Source organism: Protopterus annectens, chromosome 3.part1 (genome assembly GCF_019279795.1).
Source record: "Protopterus annectens isolate FY-2018-M chromosome 3.part1, PAN1.0, whole genome shotgun sequence".
Lineage (NCBI taxonomy): Eukaryota > Metazoa > Chordata > Ceratodontiformes > Protopteridae > Protopterus > Protopterus annectens.
In genome coordinates, this window is record NC_056732.1 from 1893712182 (window position 1) to 1893729043 (window position 16862).

Sequence of the window (16862 nt, forward strand, 5' to 3'; positions counted from 1 at the left end):
GGAGAAGAAGGTATAAATAAAGAAAGGGTCCAACTGGGTAGTCCTAAACTTGGAGAAAGCATATGACAAGGTCCCAAGAAAGCTGATTTGGGCAATCCTGAATTAGTTAGCAGTCCCAGAAATATTGGTGTGATTAGTGCGGGCTATGTACTAGGATCTGCTGACACAAGTGCAAACAGTATTCAGACTCATAGAGGTGGGACCAGTGGGAGATAGTAATGCATTAGGGTTCTGCTCTGAGCCCACTGCTGTTCATACTAGTGATGGACTACTTTAACAAACAGGGTGGAAGGGACAGATCAACAAAGATGCAGTGTGTTGGCAATGTACTATTACAAGTCGGCCATGAACATAAACTTCAGCAAATGATGGAAAGCAAAACTGAAAGGGCATGGGATGAAAGTGAGTACAGATAAGACAGCTGCAATGACAGCAACTGGGGAAAATCAGAGATATAAAGGAAAACAGTGGAACAGGTTAACATCTTCATGTATCTGGAAGGCATGGTTGAGGTAAAGGGCAGTGTGAATTAGGACATCAAAGCTGGGATCAGAGAGGCTGCAGTGAAGTGGCAGAGTGTGTCAGGGGTAGTGTGTGACAGGAGAATGCTAAAAAAGCCAAAAAGTAAGGTGTACATAACAGTGGTGTGACCAGAACTACTGTATGGTACAGACACCTGGGCTGTAAAGGCAGAGCAGCTGAGGAAGCCAGAGGTGATGAAGATGAAGAAACAGAGGTGGGTGTTAGGATGATCAACTTGAAACAGACAAAGAAATGAGGACATTAAAGCAGAAGCCAAACTAGCGCCTGATGCAGAGAAGGTCACTGAGAACTGATTATGTCTGTTTGGGTACATGTGTAGGAAGACAGAAGATTTTAGAGAGAGAATCTAGGCAACAGAAAATGAGGCCATTCAGCAAAGAAGTGGATTGCATGAATAACGACCTGCATCAGTCAAGCATTACAGTATAAAAGAAGACAGGAGAGAGACAGTGAATTGAGAAGGATGCTGGCAGTTGACATGACATCACAAATCTGTGTAGAAAACATAGAAAAAGGGTGTTGATGATGTCAATGATGATGATTAGACATCCCTGAATATGTAGCTCAATGTTTGGTACAAGAATATTTCATTTTGATAACCCAAATATTGCTAAACAATTTAGCTTAAGTTTGATAAAAGATTTTAGCCGTGCATGACATTTTGGGCATTCTGTATAGTAAAGAAACTGGGCAAGAGGAAATAAAAAGAGCTGGCATGTGACAATTCTGTAATGTTTCTGTAAAACATTTTTATTGAAATCACACCCATCATGTGCAGTCTAACACACAGTTTGGCATATGTTAAAACATTCACCAATATTCATTATACATGGCACAAAAACACATACTTTATATTAATGTTAATACAGTGTCCTTTCCATCTGTATCCATCCATAGCCTGTGTATAGCACATACTAATAATCTCTTTCCATGACTCCTGGCAACTTCTGCCAAACGTCTCCCCTCTCATACCCTCACCCCTTAACCGCTCTTCCCCTGAACATCCCTCCTTTCTGTTTCTGCACACTGTTCCAACGTCTCCTTTAATATTTCTAACTCCTTTTACCCTCACTCCCCACTACTAACCATATACATTGTCCTATCCTAGCTACTTTGACATTACTGATCACAGCTGATTTCCAGTCCTTGGCAAATTCTCTTTTGAACCACCCTGCCATTAATAACATCTGCATTCATTTGTCTCCCCACAATGTCGCCTGCCATTAGTAACATCTGCATCCATTAATCTCCTCTCTATGCCCTCTGCCATTAATAACATCTGCATCCATTAATCTCCCCTCTATGAACCTTGCCATTAATAACATCTACATCCACTAATCTCCCCTCTGTGCCCCCTGCCATTAATAACATTGCATCCATTCATCTCCACTCTATGCCCCCTGCCATTAATAACATCTGCATCCATTAATCTCCCCTCTGTGCCCCCTGCCATTAATAACATCTGCATCCATTCATCTCCCCTCTATGCCCACTGCCATTAATAACATCTGCATCCATTAATCTCCCCTCTGTGCACCCTGCCATTAATAAAATCTGCATCCATTAATTTCCCCTCTGTGCCCCCTGCCATTAATAACATCTGCATCCATTCATCTCCCCTCTGTGCCCCCTGCCATTAGTAACATCTGCATCCATTAATCTCCCCTCTGTGCCCCCTGCCATTAATGACATTTGCATCCATTAATCTCACCTCTGTGCCCCCTGCCATTAATAACATCTTCATCCATTCATCTCCACTCCATGCTCTCTACCATTAATAACATCAGCATCCATTAATCTCTCCACTGTGCCCCCTGCCATTAATAACATCTGCATTCATTCATCTCCCCACAATGTCCCCTGCAATTACTAACATCTGCATCCATTAATCTCCCCTCTGTGTCCCCTGCCATTAGTAGCATCTGCATCCATTCATCTCCCCTCTGTGCTCCCTGCCATTAATAACATCTGCATCCATTAATCTCCCCTTTGTGCCCCCTGTCATTAATAACATCTGCATCCATTAATCTCCCCTCTATGCCCCTGCCACTAATAACATCTGCATCCATTAATCTCACCTCTGTGCCCCTGACATTAATAACATCTGCATCCATTCATTTCCCCTCTATGCCCCCTGCCATTAATAACAGCTGCATCCTGCATCCTGCATCTGCCCTCTGTGCCCCCTGCCAACAAAAGGAGGAAGCTACTACAAGATAGAGCAAAATCCTTAAAAGGTAAGACACCTTTGATCACTATAAGTAAAAAACTAAGAGCTCTCATAAAATCATCCAAAGCAAATTTCGAGAGAAAAATAGCTAAAGACTCAAAAGACAAGCATAAGGCCTTCTTTAGCTATGTTAGAAACCTGGGAGGAAACTCCCAGATATGCTCTGAATTAGTTCAAAATGATGTGAAGATTACTGATCCTACAGACATTGCCAACATACTGGCTGACAGGTTCAGTGCAAACCCCCCCCCTCCCCCCCAAAAGGAGAGATATCTATACCAAAAGATTGTTGCCCCCTAAACATCCCTAACGCCCAGGTGAGAACTGCTCTCTCCAAGGCAAAAAACACAGCATCCATGGGATCTGATGGTGTCCCCGGCTGTGTGCTCCACGAACTCAACGAGGAATTAAACCCACAGTTAGGACAGCTGTTTAATCGTAGTCTCACCGCTGGATACGTACCCAGGGAGTGGCGCACAGCGACTGTGGTCCCACTTCACAAAGGCGGTGCCTCCACCGACCCTGGAAATTACCGGCCCATTAGCTTGACAAGCCTTATCTGCAAAGCCATGGAGAGGATCATAATGGATCTCATAAATAAAGACAGGGAATTTGCAGACTTTGGATCCAACCCAGTTTGGCTTTGTCAAAGGCAGATCATGCCTTTTAAACTTGGTTGACTTTTTCGAAACAGTCACCAAGGCCATTGATGAGGGAAAGGCAGTCCATACAGCCTACCTCGATCTAGCAAAGGCCTTCGATAAAATACCCCACTCGGGTATCATATCCAGGACTGCATGGATCAGGCAATCCCAAATAAAACCAAGACTCTTTCCACAAAGGGCAAACGTCCAGTCTGGTGGACCCCAGCCATTAACAAACTTTACAATAAGAGGAGAAAGCTATTACATGATAGAACAAAATCCATAAAAGGGAAGTCACCCCTGATCATTATTAGTAAAAAAATACGAGCACTCATAAAATCAACTAAGGCCAATTTTGAGAGAAAAATTGCCATGGATTCAAAGGACAATCATAAGGCCTTTTTCAGCTATGTTAGGAACCTGGGTGGAAACTCCCAGATATGCTCAGAATTAGTCCAAAATGATACAAAAATCACTGAACCCACAGACATTGCCAACATACTGGCAGACCCCTCTCCCCCCCTAAAGGAGAGATAACTATCCCAGCCGAGTGTAGCCTCCCGGACATCTCAAATGCGCAGGTGAAAGCTGCTCTCTAAAGCTAAAAACACAGCATCAATGGGACGGATGGTGTCCCCGGCTGTGTGCTACACGAGCTAAATGAGGAATTAAACCCGCACATAAGGCAGCTGTTTAATCTCAGCCTTACCACAGGATACGTGCCCAAGGAGTGGCGTGACGGCAACTGTTGTCCCACTCCACAAAGGCGGCCTCTCACGGACCCTGGTAATTACCGCCCATAAGCTTAACAAGTCTAGTCTGCAAAGCTATGGAGAGGATCATAATGGAGCTCATAAACAAAGATATAGGGGACTTGCAGACATTGGACCCGACCCAGTTTGGCTTTGTCAAGGGAAGATCATGCCTTTTGAACTTGGTCGACTTCTTGAAACAGTCACCAAGGCCATTGATGAGGAAAGGCAGTCCATACAGCCTACCTTGACCTTGCAAAGGCTTTCAACACAATACCCCACTTGGGTATTGTAGAAAAACTTACCAGCTTAAATGTAAACCCATATGTCACAAGATGGGTTGCAAACTGGCTTAAGGACAGAACCCACAGGGTTAGAGTTGCTGGCGCTGTGTCAGACTCCAAGCCGGTCACAAGTGGTGTCCCACAGGGCTCGGTCCTTGGCCCTCTATTGTTTGGCATCTACTTCTCAGAAGTACAGGCCAACATAGGAGGACTTTGGCTGACAAAGTTTGCAGGCGACTGCAAACTGGGCGCCATAGTGGAAAGTGCATCAGACACGGATATCCTTCAGAAGGGACTCACAGAAACAGATAGCTGGTGCCAGAGCCATGGCCTGAAGTTAAACACCAAAAATGTATAGTCATACCCTTCGGGAAAAACAAGGTAACCCCAAGATACCATATAGGTGGCAATCCACTAAGCACAGAAGAGGTTATCAGGGACCTGGGGACCCAGGTTGACAGTGGCCTTTCTTTTGACACTCACATTGCTAAAGTGGTTAGAAAGACCTTCTACATTGCCCACCTGATCATGAAGGGATTCACATCCAGATCTAGTGAGGTCATTGTTCCCCTGTACTCTTCACTTATCAGACCAATGATCGAGTACAATGCCCCATTCGGGATGTATCTCACCCGACATCTGCAACTATTGGAGAGACCCCAAAAATTCCTCACCAAAAGGATAAAGGGACTCCAAAATCTGTCATATGCTGCCAGATTGAAGAAACTCCAGCTCTATTCAGTCGCATACTGTCTGCTCAGAGGTGACATGTGCCTGACATACAAGGCCATGTCCAACCCGGAATTAATGGACATGCTCCACCTCAAAAAATCCAAATCCACCAAAACCACTAGAGCAAGCGACTTAAACCTTAGCACGGATATAAATAGGATGTGCTGGAGGGATAGATTTATCACTCAGAGACTCCCTATGCTGTGGAATAAAATCCCGGTCCATGTGAGGCAGAGCACCTCGCTGACTCTGTTCAAGAGAAATCTAGACCTGTGGATGGGAGATCGTAGGTTTACCCCGGGAATCATCTCTGTGTCACTGCTGGACAGAGGCACAACAAACTAATGGGCACAGTATTTTTCATATAAGGTGGCGTAAGCCACAAAAATTTGGGCTAGGCTTATAAATGCCTTAGGGCAGATAGCCTAGTATAAACCTATGAACCTATGAACCTATTGAAAAAATCATCAGCTTAAATGTTAACCCATACATCACAAGATGGGTTGCAAACTGGCTGAGTGACAGAACCCATAGGGTCAGAGTTGCTGGCGCCATGTCAGACTCAAAGCCTGTCACAAGTGGTGTCCCACAGGGCTCAGTCCTGGGCCCACTCTTGTTTGGCATCTACTTTTCAGTACAAGCAAACACAGGAGGTTATGGCTGACAAAGTTTGCAGATGACTGCAAACTGGGTGCCGTTGAAAACATATCTGACACAGATATCCTTCAGAAGTGTCTCACAGAAACGGATAACTGGTGCCAGAGCCATGGCCTAAAGTTAAATGCCAAGAAATGCATAGTCATACCCTTCTGGAAAAACAAGGTTACCCCAAACTACCATATAGGTGGCAATCCACTGAGCACAGAAGAAGTTATCAGGGACCTGGGGACCCAGGTTGACAGTAGCCTGTCATTCGACACCCATATTGCTAAAGTAGTTAGGAAGACCTTCTACATTGCCCACCTTATCATGAAGGGATTCACATCTAGATCAAGGGAGGTCATAGTCTCCCTATACTCATCACTCATCAGACCAATGATTGAGTACAATGCCCCATTTGGAATGTATCTGACCCGACACTTGCAGCAGCTGGAGAGGCCGCAAAAGTTCCTCACCAAAAGGATAAAGGGTCTCAAAAATCTGACTTATGCTGCCCGACTGAAAGAACTCCAGCTCTATTCAGTCGCACCGCTGCTCAGAGGTGACCTGTGCCTGACATACAAGGCCATGTCAAACCCAGATTTGATGAACATGCTTCACCTCAAAAAATCTAGATCCATCAGAGCCACAAGGGCGGGAGACTTAAACCTCGACATGGCTATTAATAGGATGTGTTGGAGGGATAGATTCATCTCCCAAAGACTCCCTATGCTGTGGAACAAAATCCCGGTATATGTGAGGCAGAGCACCTCACTGGCCTTGTTCAAGAGAAATCTTGACCAATGGAAGGGAGATCGCAGATATACCCCAGGGATTACCTCAGTGTCACTGCTCGACAGAGGCACAGCAAAATAATGGGCATAGTTCCCCAAACTAAAGGGGTGGCCTAAGCCACAAAACTATGGGCTAGGCTTATAAATGCCCTCGGGCAGATAGCCTAGTATGAACCTATGAACCTATGAACCTATCCATTAATCTCCCCTCTGCGCCCCCTGCCATTAATAACATCTGCATCCATTCATCTCCCCTCTATGCCCCCTGCCATTAATAACATCTGCATCCATTAATCTCCCCTCTGTGCCCAGTGCCATTAATAACATCTGCATCCATTAATCTCCCCTCTGTGCCCCCTGCCATTAATAACATATGCATCCATTAATCTCCCCTCTGTGCCACTGCCATTAATAACATCTGCATCCATTAATCTCCCCTCTGTGCCACCTGCCATTAATAACATCTGCATCCATTCATCACCCCTCTGTGCCCCCTGCCATTAATAACATCTGCATCCATTAATCTCCCCTCTATGCCCACTGCCATTAATAACATCTGCATACATTCATCTCCCCTCTAAGCTCCCTGCCATTAATAACATCTGCATCCATTAATGTCCTCTCTGTGCCCCCTGCCATTAATAACATATGCATCCATTCATCTCCCCTCCATGCCCCCTGCCATTAATAACATCTGCATCCATTAATCTGCCCTCTGTGCCCCCTGCCATTAATAACATCTGCATCCATTAATCAGCCCTCTGTGCCCCCTGTCATTAGTAACATCTGCATCGATTCATCTCCCCTCTATGCCCCCTGCCATTAATAACGTATGCATCCATTAACCTCCCCTCTATGCCCCCTGCCATTAATAACATCTGCATCCATTAATCTCCCCTCTGTGCCTCCTGCCATTAATAACATCTGGATCCATTAATTTCCCCTCTGTGCCCCCTTCCATTAAGAACATCTGAATCCAGTAATCTCCCCTCTGTGCCCTCTGCCATTACTAATATCTGCATCCAATAATCTCTCCTCTGTGCCCCCTGTCATTAATGACATCTGCATCCATTCATCTCCCCTCTGTGCCCCCTACCATTAATAACATCTGAATCCATCAATCTCCCCTCTGTGCCCCCTGCCATTAATAACATCTGCATCCATTCATCTCCCCTCTGTGCCCCCTTCCATTAATAACATCTGCATCCATTAATCTCCACCCTGTGCCCCCTGCCATTATGAACATCTGCATCCATTCATCTCCCCTCTATGCCACCTGCCATTAATAACATCTGCATCCATTAATCTCCCCTCTGTACCTGCTGCCATTAATAACATCTGCATCCATTCATCTCCCCTCTATGCCCCCTGCCATTAATAACATCTGCATCCATTAATCTCCCCTCTGTGCCCCCTGCCATTAATAATATCTGCAGCCATTCATCCCCCTCTATGCCACTGCCATTAATAACATCTGCATCCATTAATCTCCCCTCTGTGCCCCCTGCCATTAATAACATCTGCATCCATTCATCTCCCCTCCGTGCCCCCTGCCATTAATGACATCTGCATCCATTAATCTCCCCTCTGTGCCCCCTGCCATTAATAACATCTGCATCCATTAATCTCCCCTCTGTGCCCCCTGCCATTAACAACATCTGCATCCATTAATCTCCCCTCTGTGCCCCCTGCCAGTAACAACATCTGCATCCATTCATCTCCCCTCTGTGTCCTCTGCCATTAATAACATCTGCATCCATTCATCTCCCCTCTATGCCCCCTGTCATTAATAACATCTGCATCCATTAATCTCCCCTCTGTGCCCCCTGCCATTAATAACATCTGCATCCACTCATCTCCCCTCCATTCCCCCTGCCATTAATAACATCTACATCCATTAATCTCCCCTCTATGCCCCCTGCCATTAATAACATCTGCATCCATTAATCTCCCCTCTGTGCCCCCTGCCATTAATAACATCTGCATCCATTAATCTCCCCTCTGTGCCCTCTGCCATTAATAACATCTGCATCCCTTAATCTCCCCTCTACGGCCCCTGCCATTAATAACATCTGCATCCATTAATCTCCCCTCTGTGCCCCCTGTCATTAATAACATCTGCATCCATTCATCTCCCCTTTATGCCCCCTGCCATTAATAACATCTGCATCCATTAATCTCCCCTCTGTGCCCCCTGCCATTAATAACATCTGCATCCATTCATCTCCCCTCTATGCCCCCTGCCATTAATAACATCTGCATCCATTAATCTCCCCTCTGTGCCCCCTGCCATTAATAACATCTGCATCCATTCATCTCCCCTCTGTGCCCCCTGCCATTAATAACATCTGCATCCATTCATCTCCCCTCTATGGCCCCTGCCATTAATAACATCTGCATCCATTAATCTCCCCTCTGTGCCCCCTGCCATTAATAACATCTGCATCCATTAATCTCTCCTCTTTGCCCCCTGCCATTAATAACATCTGCATCCATTAATCTCCCCTCTGTGCCCCCTGCCATTAATAACATCTGCATCCATTAATCTCCCCTCTGTGCCCCCTGCCATTAATAACATCTGCATCCACTCATCTCCCCTCCATTCCCCCTGCCATTAATAACATCTGCATCCATTAATCTCCCCTCTATGTCCGCTGCCATTAATAACATCTGCATCCATTAATCTCCCCTCTGTGCCCCCTGCCATTAATAACATCTGCATCCATTAATCTCCCCTCTGTGCCCTCTGCCATTAATAACATCTGCATCCCTTAATCTCCCCTCTATGCCCCCTGCCATTAATAACATCTGCATCCATTAATCTCCCCTCTGTGCCCCCTGTCATTAATAACATCTGCATCCATTCATCTCCTCTTTATGCCCCCTGCCATTAATAACATATGCATCAATTAATCTCCCCTCTGTGCCCCTGCAATTAATAACATCTGCATGCATTCATCTCCGCTCTATGACCCCTGCTATTAATAATATCTGCATCCATTAATCTCCCATCTGTGCCCCCTGCCATTAATAACACCTGCAGCTATTAATCTCCCCTCTGTGCCCCCTGCCATTAATAACATCTGCATCCATTAATCTCCCCTCTGTGCCCCCTGCCATTAATAACATCTGCATCCATTCATCCCCCTCTATGCCCACTGCCATTAATAACATCTGCATCCATTAATCTCCCCTCTGTGCCCCCTGCCATTAATAACATCTGCATCCATTCATCTCCCCTCTGTGCCCCCTGCCATTAATAACATCTGCATCCATTCATCTCCCCTCTATGGCCCCTGCCATTAATAACATCTGCATCCATTAATCTCCCCTCTGTGCCCCCTGCCATTAATAACATCTGCATCCATTAATCTCCCCACTTTGCCCCCTGTCATTAATAACATCTGCATCCATTAATCTCCCCTCTGTGCCCCCTGCCATTAATAACATCTGCATCCATTAATCTCCCCTCTGTGCCCCCTGCCATTAATAACATCTACATCCATTAATCTCCCCTCTGTGCCCCCTGCCATTAATAACATCTGCATCCATTAATCTCCCCTCTGTGCCCCCTGCCATTAATAACATCTGCATCCATTCATCTCCCCTCTGTGCCCCCTGCCATTATTAACATCTGCATCCATTAATCTCCCCTCTTTGCCCCCTGCCATTAATAACATCTGCATTCATTCATCTCCCCATCTGTGCCCCCTGCCATTAATAACATCTGCATCCATTAATCTCCCCTCTGTGCCCCCTGCCATTAATAACATCTGCATCCATTAATCTCCCCTCTGTGCCCCCTGCCATTAATAACATCTGCATCCATTAATCTCCCCTCTGTGCCCCCTGCCATTAATAACATCTGCATCCATTAATCTCCCCTCTGTGCCCCCTGCCACTAATAACATCTGCATCCATTCATCTCCCCTCTGTGCCCCTTGCCATTAATAACATCTGCATCCATTAATCTCCCCTCTGTGCCCCCTGCCATTAATTACATCTGCATCCATTCATCTCCCCTCTGTGCCCCCTGCCATTAATAACATCTACATCCATTAATCTCCCCTCTGTGCCCCCTGCCATTAATAACATCTGCATTCATTCATCTCCCCTCCATGCCCCCTGCCATTAATAACATCTGCATCCTTTAAGCTCCCCTCTGTGCCCCCTGCCATTAATAACATCTGCATCCATTCATCTCCCCTCCATGTCCCCTGCCATTAATAACATCTGCATCCATTAATCTCCCCTCTGTGCCCCCTGCCATTAATAACATCTGCATCCATTCATCTCCCCTCCGTGCCCCCTGCCATTAATAACATCTGCATCCATTAATCTCCCCTCTGTGCCCCCTGCCATTAATAACATCTGCATCCATTCATCTCCCCTCTGTGCCCCCTGCCATTAATAACATCTGCATCCATTCATCTCCCCTCCATGGCCTCTGCTATTCTTCTACTCCAAATAAGCATAACATTCTTTCTTCTGTAAATTCTTTGTTGTATGATTTAATCTGTATATTTCATTGCCTGCCATTCCTTCTGCACCAGATTGTAGATCCAATATGTATGTTCTCTTCTTCTTTTTCTTAACCTCTCCAATACTCTGAAGTTTCCTGTTGGACCTTCTCTCCTAATCCCTTGGGATCTTATACCATCTATGTAACAACTTCATATTCAGATCTCTCACTGGTCATTTTTCTTTAAGAGCCTCACTATTTCCCATGCTTCCACCTACTTCTCATCACTTTCTCAAACTCTGTTCTTCTTTATTCATGTCTGCCTAATCTGCCTGTATCGAAGTACATCCTCCTGTTCTCTCAAATACTACCTGCGGTGTCCTTTATTCCTGCCTTCCTAATATGGCTGTATCAAATTACTTCCTCCTGGTCTCTCAAATACCACCTCAGGTGTCCTTTATTCATGTCTGTCTAATCTGGCTGTATTGAATTAGTTCCTCCTGTTCTCTCAAATACCACCTCAGGTGTCCTTTATTCATGTCTTCCTAATCTGGCTGTGTCAAATTACTTCCTCCTGTTCTCTCAAATACCATGTCAGGTGTTCTTTTTTCATGTCTGCCTAATCTGGCTGTATAGAATTACTTCCTCCTGTTCTCTCAAATACCACCTGAGGTGTCCTTTATTCCTGCCTTCCTAATATGGCTGTATCAAATTACTTCCTCCTGTTTCACCTCAGGTGTTCTTTATTCATGTATACCTAATCTGGCTGTGTCAAATTACTTCCTCCTGGTCTCTCAAATACCACCTCAGGTGTCCTTTATTCATTCCTGCCTAATCTGGCTGTATCGAATTACTTGCTTCTGTTCTCTCAAATACCACCTCAGGTCTCCCCTGTAAAATGTCTACTAGCTTATCGGGACTAAGATTTGATTGACTAAATTACTCCTGATATTTACATGCTAAAACAGTGGATACCTCAGCAAATAATTAGCGAGGCTTTTGTTATATGGTTATTAGTACTTCTGCTATTTCTAAAGTCCCATGCCAGTGCTAAAAGTAACTTCCACATTACATTTTTAAACAATACAGGTATTCACGTAGCTACCCATACTAAATCGCTCAGCGTCACTATACATGACAACTTAAAGTCTGAACTTCACGTACAAACCTGTATAAAATAAGACTAAAGGTAGGTCTGCTATATAGACCAAAACAATGTCTTACTCCTTGTCATAGAACCACCCTAGCTAACACATATTTTGCTCTCTCTTCTCTGTGGCTCACCTGTTTTGACTGACATGCATATCTGGAACAATACTGTAAGAGAGCCAAAACTGTAACTAAACTGCCACATAAAGGTCATCATTGCTCTGTGTTACATGCTGTCACCTAGTTAGAACTCCCATGTGCACCTTATTCTAACCTCCAAAATACCCTGCAACCCCTCGACCTGCCCTTCTATCTCCTCCGTACTTCATCACTATGTCCCACATTGCCTTTGTGCTGTTTATATCACACGCCTTCTGTATTTCCTGTCTGTTTATATCACACGCCTTCTGTATTTCTTGTCTGTTTATATCACACGCCTTCTGTATTTCCTGTCTGTTTATATCACACACCTTCTGTATTTCCTGTCTGTTTATATCACACGCCTTCTGTATTTCCTGTCTGTTTATATCACACGCCTTCTGTATTTCCTGTAATCATACTATCAGAATCATATCTAGCCTCCACTTATTTAAGTCCGTTCTCAAAGAATTCCTCACTAACTTATGGCTATGCCCAGGTTTATACAGAAAAGACTGTTGGAAGAATACTTTGCTTTCCTATGACATCATGCACCCTCGACACATATTTTCCAACATAGTGCAGGGGCAAGTAGCCAGGATTTCCAGAATCAGTAATGATGATGTCAGATTTGAACAAGAAGTGGACATTTTGAAGGAATGTTTTTACACCAGGGGATACAACAGACAAATGGTGGATAGTAAGGTGGACTTTAGTAAAGGATACAGAAAGGACAGATATAAACCTTGGCTGAGGATCACAGTAACGCATGCAGAAGGCACACATAAAAGAACAGATAGATGTGATTCTAGGTTGATGTTGACCTATGGAAGTAATGTAGGTGACATCTGTAAACTTATCCGAGGGAACTGGAACATCTTGACCAGTGATGCCAGTTTGAAGGACATCATAGGTAACAAACCTGTGTTTAGATATAAAAGGAATAAGAATTTGAAGGACTTGTTGTGTAAGGATATAAGACAGACCAGTAGTGATAATTTGACCATCAATAAACAGGGTACCTTCCCTTGTGGGTCCTGTAAAGCCTGTAGCCATATAGAGAGCAGGAATATATTTGTACATCCAGTTACAGGAAGGACATTTAATTTGAAGGGGAGAGTGACCTGCAGAACCACTGATGTGGTTTACTTGGCAGAGTGTCAATCCTGCACAAGTTTTTATGTGGGCAAGACCAATTGCATGTTTAAGGTCAGGATTCTACAGCACCTCTCTTGATCAGGAATGGGGATACCGCAATGCATTGTTCAGGCATTTGGAAGCCCACCCTATGCATAGTTTTAAATTTAGGGTGATAGTGAATGTGAGGTTGAGCAAAAGAGGGGGTGATATTAAACAGCTGACTGAACTAGCTGAATCCAAATGGATCATTGAATTCATGGCACATAGGAGTCCTGGGCTTAATGAAGTCATTCCTATGAAACCCGCCCTTAAAAATAGGCGGGTTTTTTACTGATTTTCTATTGATTTTATTGGTCAGCCTGTATTTTAAAATGTTTGGTTTATGTGAGATGCTTTATCTGATGAAGGGCAGAGGCCCGAAAGCGCTCATCCTTTGTGTGTTTGATATTTTAAATAAATAGAAGGTGTTTGACTCCAGCAGTGTTCAGTCCTTTGTGACTTTTGGATATTTATTTCTCTTCTTCATCTGACTGGACTTTGTTGAGGCACAGAACATCGTTTTGATTAATTATCAGAGATTTTGTTGTGTTTTATTGTGCCTCACATGCTTTGGGGTCATTGAAGTTATATAGAAAAGGAAACTTTACTCTTGCAATGGCATCGACAGCACTATCAGATGGAATAGGAGACATGACCAGTCTCCTTACCCGTGAGAACCCGTTTTTGGGTTTGGGTTTTGATGTAAAAAAAGGTTTACATATTGGTAGCAGTGTTCCGGTGGCTACTGATAGAAATTCTGACAGCTTATTGAGAGATTTTAGTTACAAAGTGAGCAGGTTACAACGTCTGCAATGGCAGACTTTTCATCTGGAAGCCTGCTTAGTATATGGGATAGTGCCTCGGGGCATGAGAATTTTGTGCATGCCCACACAAGACGACCGCTGTCCCGAGCTGCTGGCCAGATGGCAACTTTTGAATATCACAACCAGCTACCAATACATGGAATTAATTAATGACTTTTTTGCCCCAGAGCTTGTCACTTTAAAGCAAGAAGTGGAACAGCTACAATATCAACTAGTGACCGAATTCACAGAAACCAAGAACGTACAACGTTTGCAACAGCTACAAGATTCCTTGCTTAAAGAGGAGGAGAAACTCTGAAGTCAGAAAATGAACAAGTTGCGAAGGGATCACTCTGACCTCCAACAAGGGAACATCTTTGTTTGGTCGAGACCAAGTTATCGTTCATCGAACCAGGAAGGAAGCAACGGTTCATTGAACCAGGAAGGAAGGAGGGGATTGGATTCAGCTGCCAAGGATGTTGTAGAACAGAGCGGACGCCCGGTGATGTCATCTTCCGCAGCCGGAATTGCCACAGGTCCCGTTGTGTCCGCCTCGGCTTTGGGGATCGTAAGCAGCATCTCTGTGGGCAGGGATTTGGTTTCAACGGATTTCGCCACCTCCATAGTTCCTGCCAGTACCATCGTTATGCAGGGGAGAGTACGATCCAACTCCGTGAGCGGAGAGTTGCCTTCTTGTGAGCCCGGCACGTCTGCTGGGCCCAATGATCACTCTGCAGTCATTCCTTCAGTTGGTAATGTTTCTGCTTCTGGCAAGAAGGGGCCTATAGACAATATGATCGACACACCACATACATCCATACGGAGGCTTACTGACTCCCTTCCCATCTTGACTTCCACCATTGAGGGAGCGATGGTTACACCAGTTCTCACCACCACTGTTTCTGCAGACACAGAAGCCGTATCCATGGGGTCAGAGTGTGTTTCTTGTGAAAGTAGGACTGGAGCCAGACCGAAACACACACAGGGACTTCAGAGTTTTTTGGACAGGTTGCCAGCTCCTGTCAAGAAAAAAGGGGGTTGGAGTCGATCGAGGAGAGAAGACAGGGCATACAGCAAGAGGAGGAGGTTGCAACATTGACTGATACGCACAATACTGGTATTATTTTTAATCTTTCATCTTACAGTCTTTCTGAAGATGAACGGTTTGTTTTAAATAAAGGATTGACTTTTGTACCCAGTAGAACATGTGTATATAATGATATTATAATGGATCTTATGGTCTTTTGTCGTAGTCTAGCACTGAGACAGATTTTTGGAGGGAATGATTTGAATGCTCATACGTTAAGGCAACCTAGTAGTTTTGTCCCCCCTTTCTCATCAGCTATGAATTTGTTTATTAATGCATGTGAACAGGATCTGATGCAATATTTTCAGGAGGAGACACATAGTAGGTTTCATAATCTGACGCCCACACAGAGAAAAGCCTTGCATGGCCTTGGGAACAATGCAGACATAACCATTAGGATGGCAGATAAGGGGGTGCTGTAATAGTTTTAGACACCTCCTGGTATGACCATAAGCTGCAAGAATTACTGCAGGATGTTGATGCATATATTCCAATTAATCCTTTGGGTGTGAAAGGAGTGGTAGATAGGGTACATAACAGCTTGAACATGCTTTTGGACAGTAATTTGATAAATGATGACTTGTTTAAATTTCTTTGGATAAATAAACCAGTGACACCTATATTTAAAGCTTTACCGAAAATACACAAATCAGTGATTGACCCACCCCTCAGACCTATAGTGTCTGGAAGGGGTTGGGTGACAGAAAACATCTCGATTTGGTTGGAGACTGAGTTGAGACCTTATCTAAGTAAATTGGATAATGTTTTATCAGATACAGGTCATTTTCTGAAAACCCTAGGGGCTTGTACAGGTGTTGATTTTGATGGTGAGTTACTTATGGTAACCATGGATGTACAGAGTCTATTCACGGTTATAGGCAATGATTATGGGATAAATGCAATCTCGGAGTTACTGCATGAACTGGGTGCCACCACACAGAAGATAGATGTTATAGTGGGTCTGCTCAGTCTGGTTTTGGAGAATAATGTCTTTATTGGGTTGAAACAAGCTTTTAGGCAGGCACAGGGGGTAGCCATGGGCACCCCCTGTGCCAACACCTATGCCAACCTTGTTCTGTCCTTTTGGGAGAGAAGTAAGGTGTTGAACCATCTGACATGGAAAGATCACATTAAAATGTATATGCGTTTTGTAGATGATATTTTTATTCTTTGGAATGGGAATGAAAGTTCCTTAGCTAATTTTGTTACATACCTACATACCACCACATCCTTTTTGAGATTTATGGTACACAGTTCTTACACACAAATTGATTTTCTGGATGTTAGGGTACGCTTGACTTGGGAAGGCTTTTCATCTGGTTTATACAGAAAAGACTGTTGGAAGAATACTTTGCTTTCCTACGACATCATGCACCCTCGACACATATTTTCCAACATAGTGCAGGGGCAAGTAGCCAGGATTTCC

General features: G+C 44.3%; 1 protein-coding gene across 1 annotated transcript in view; it reads left to right on the forward strand.

The window, feature by feature from the left end:
- Nucleotides 1–14668, forward strand: part of LOC122797949 (zinc-binding protein A33-like) — a 172768-nt gene extending 158100 nt beyond the window's left edge. Inside the window, exon 4 of the mRNA XM_044066470.1 lies at nt 14538–14668. Within this exon, the coding sequence (XP_043922405.1) occupies nt 14538–14668 (131 nt within the window). The remainder of the gene's footprint in view (nt 1–14537) is intronic.
- Nucleotides 14669–16862: the final 2194 nt, after the last annotated feature.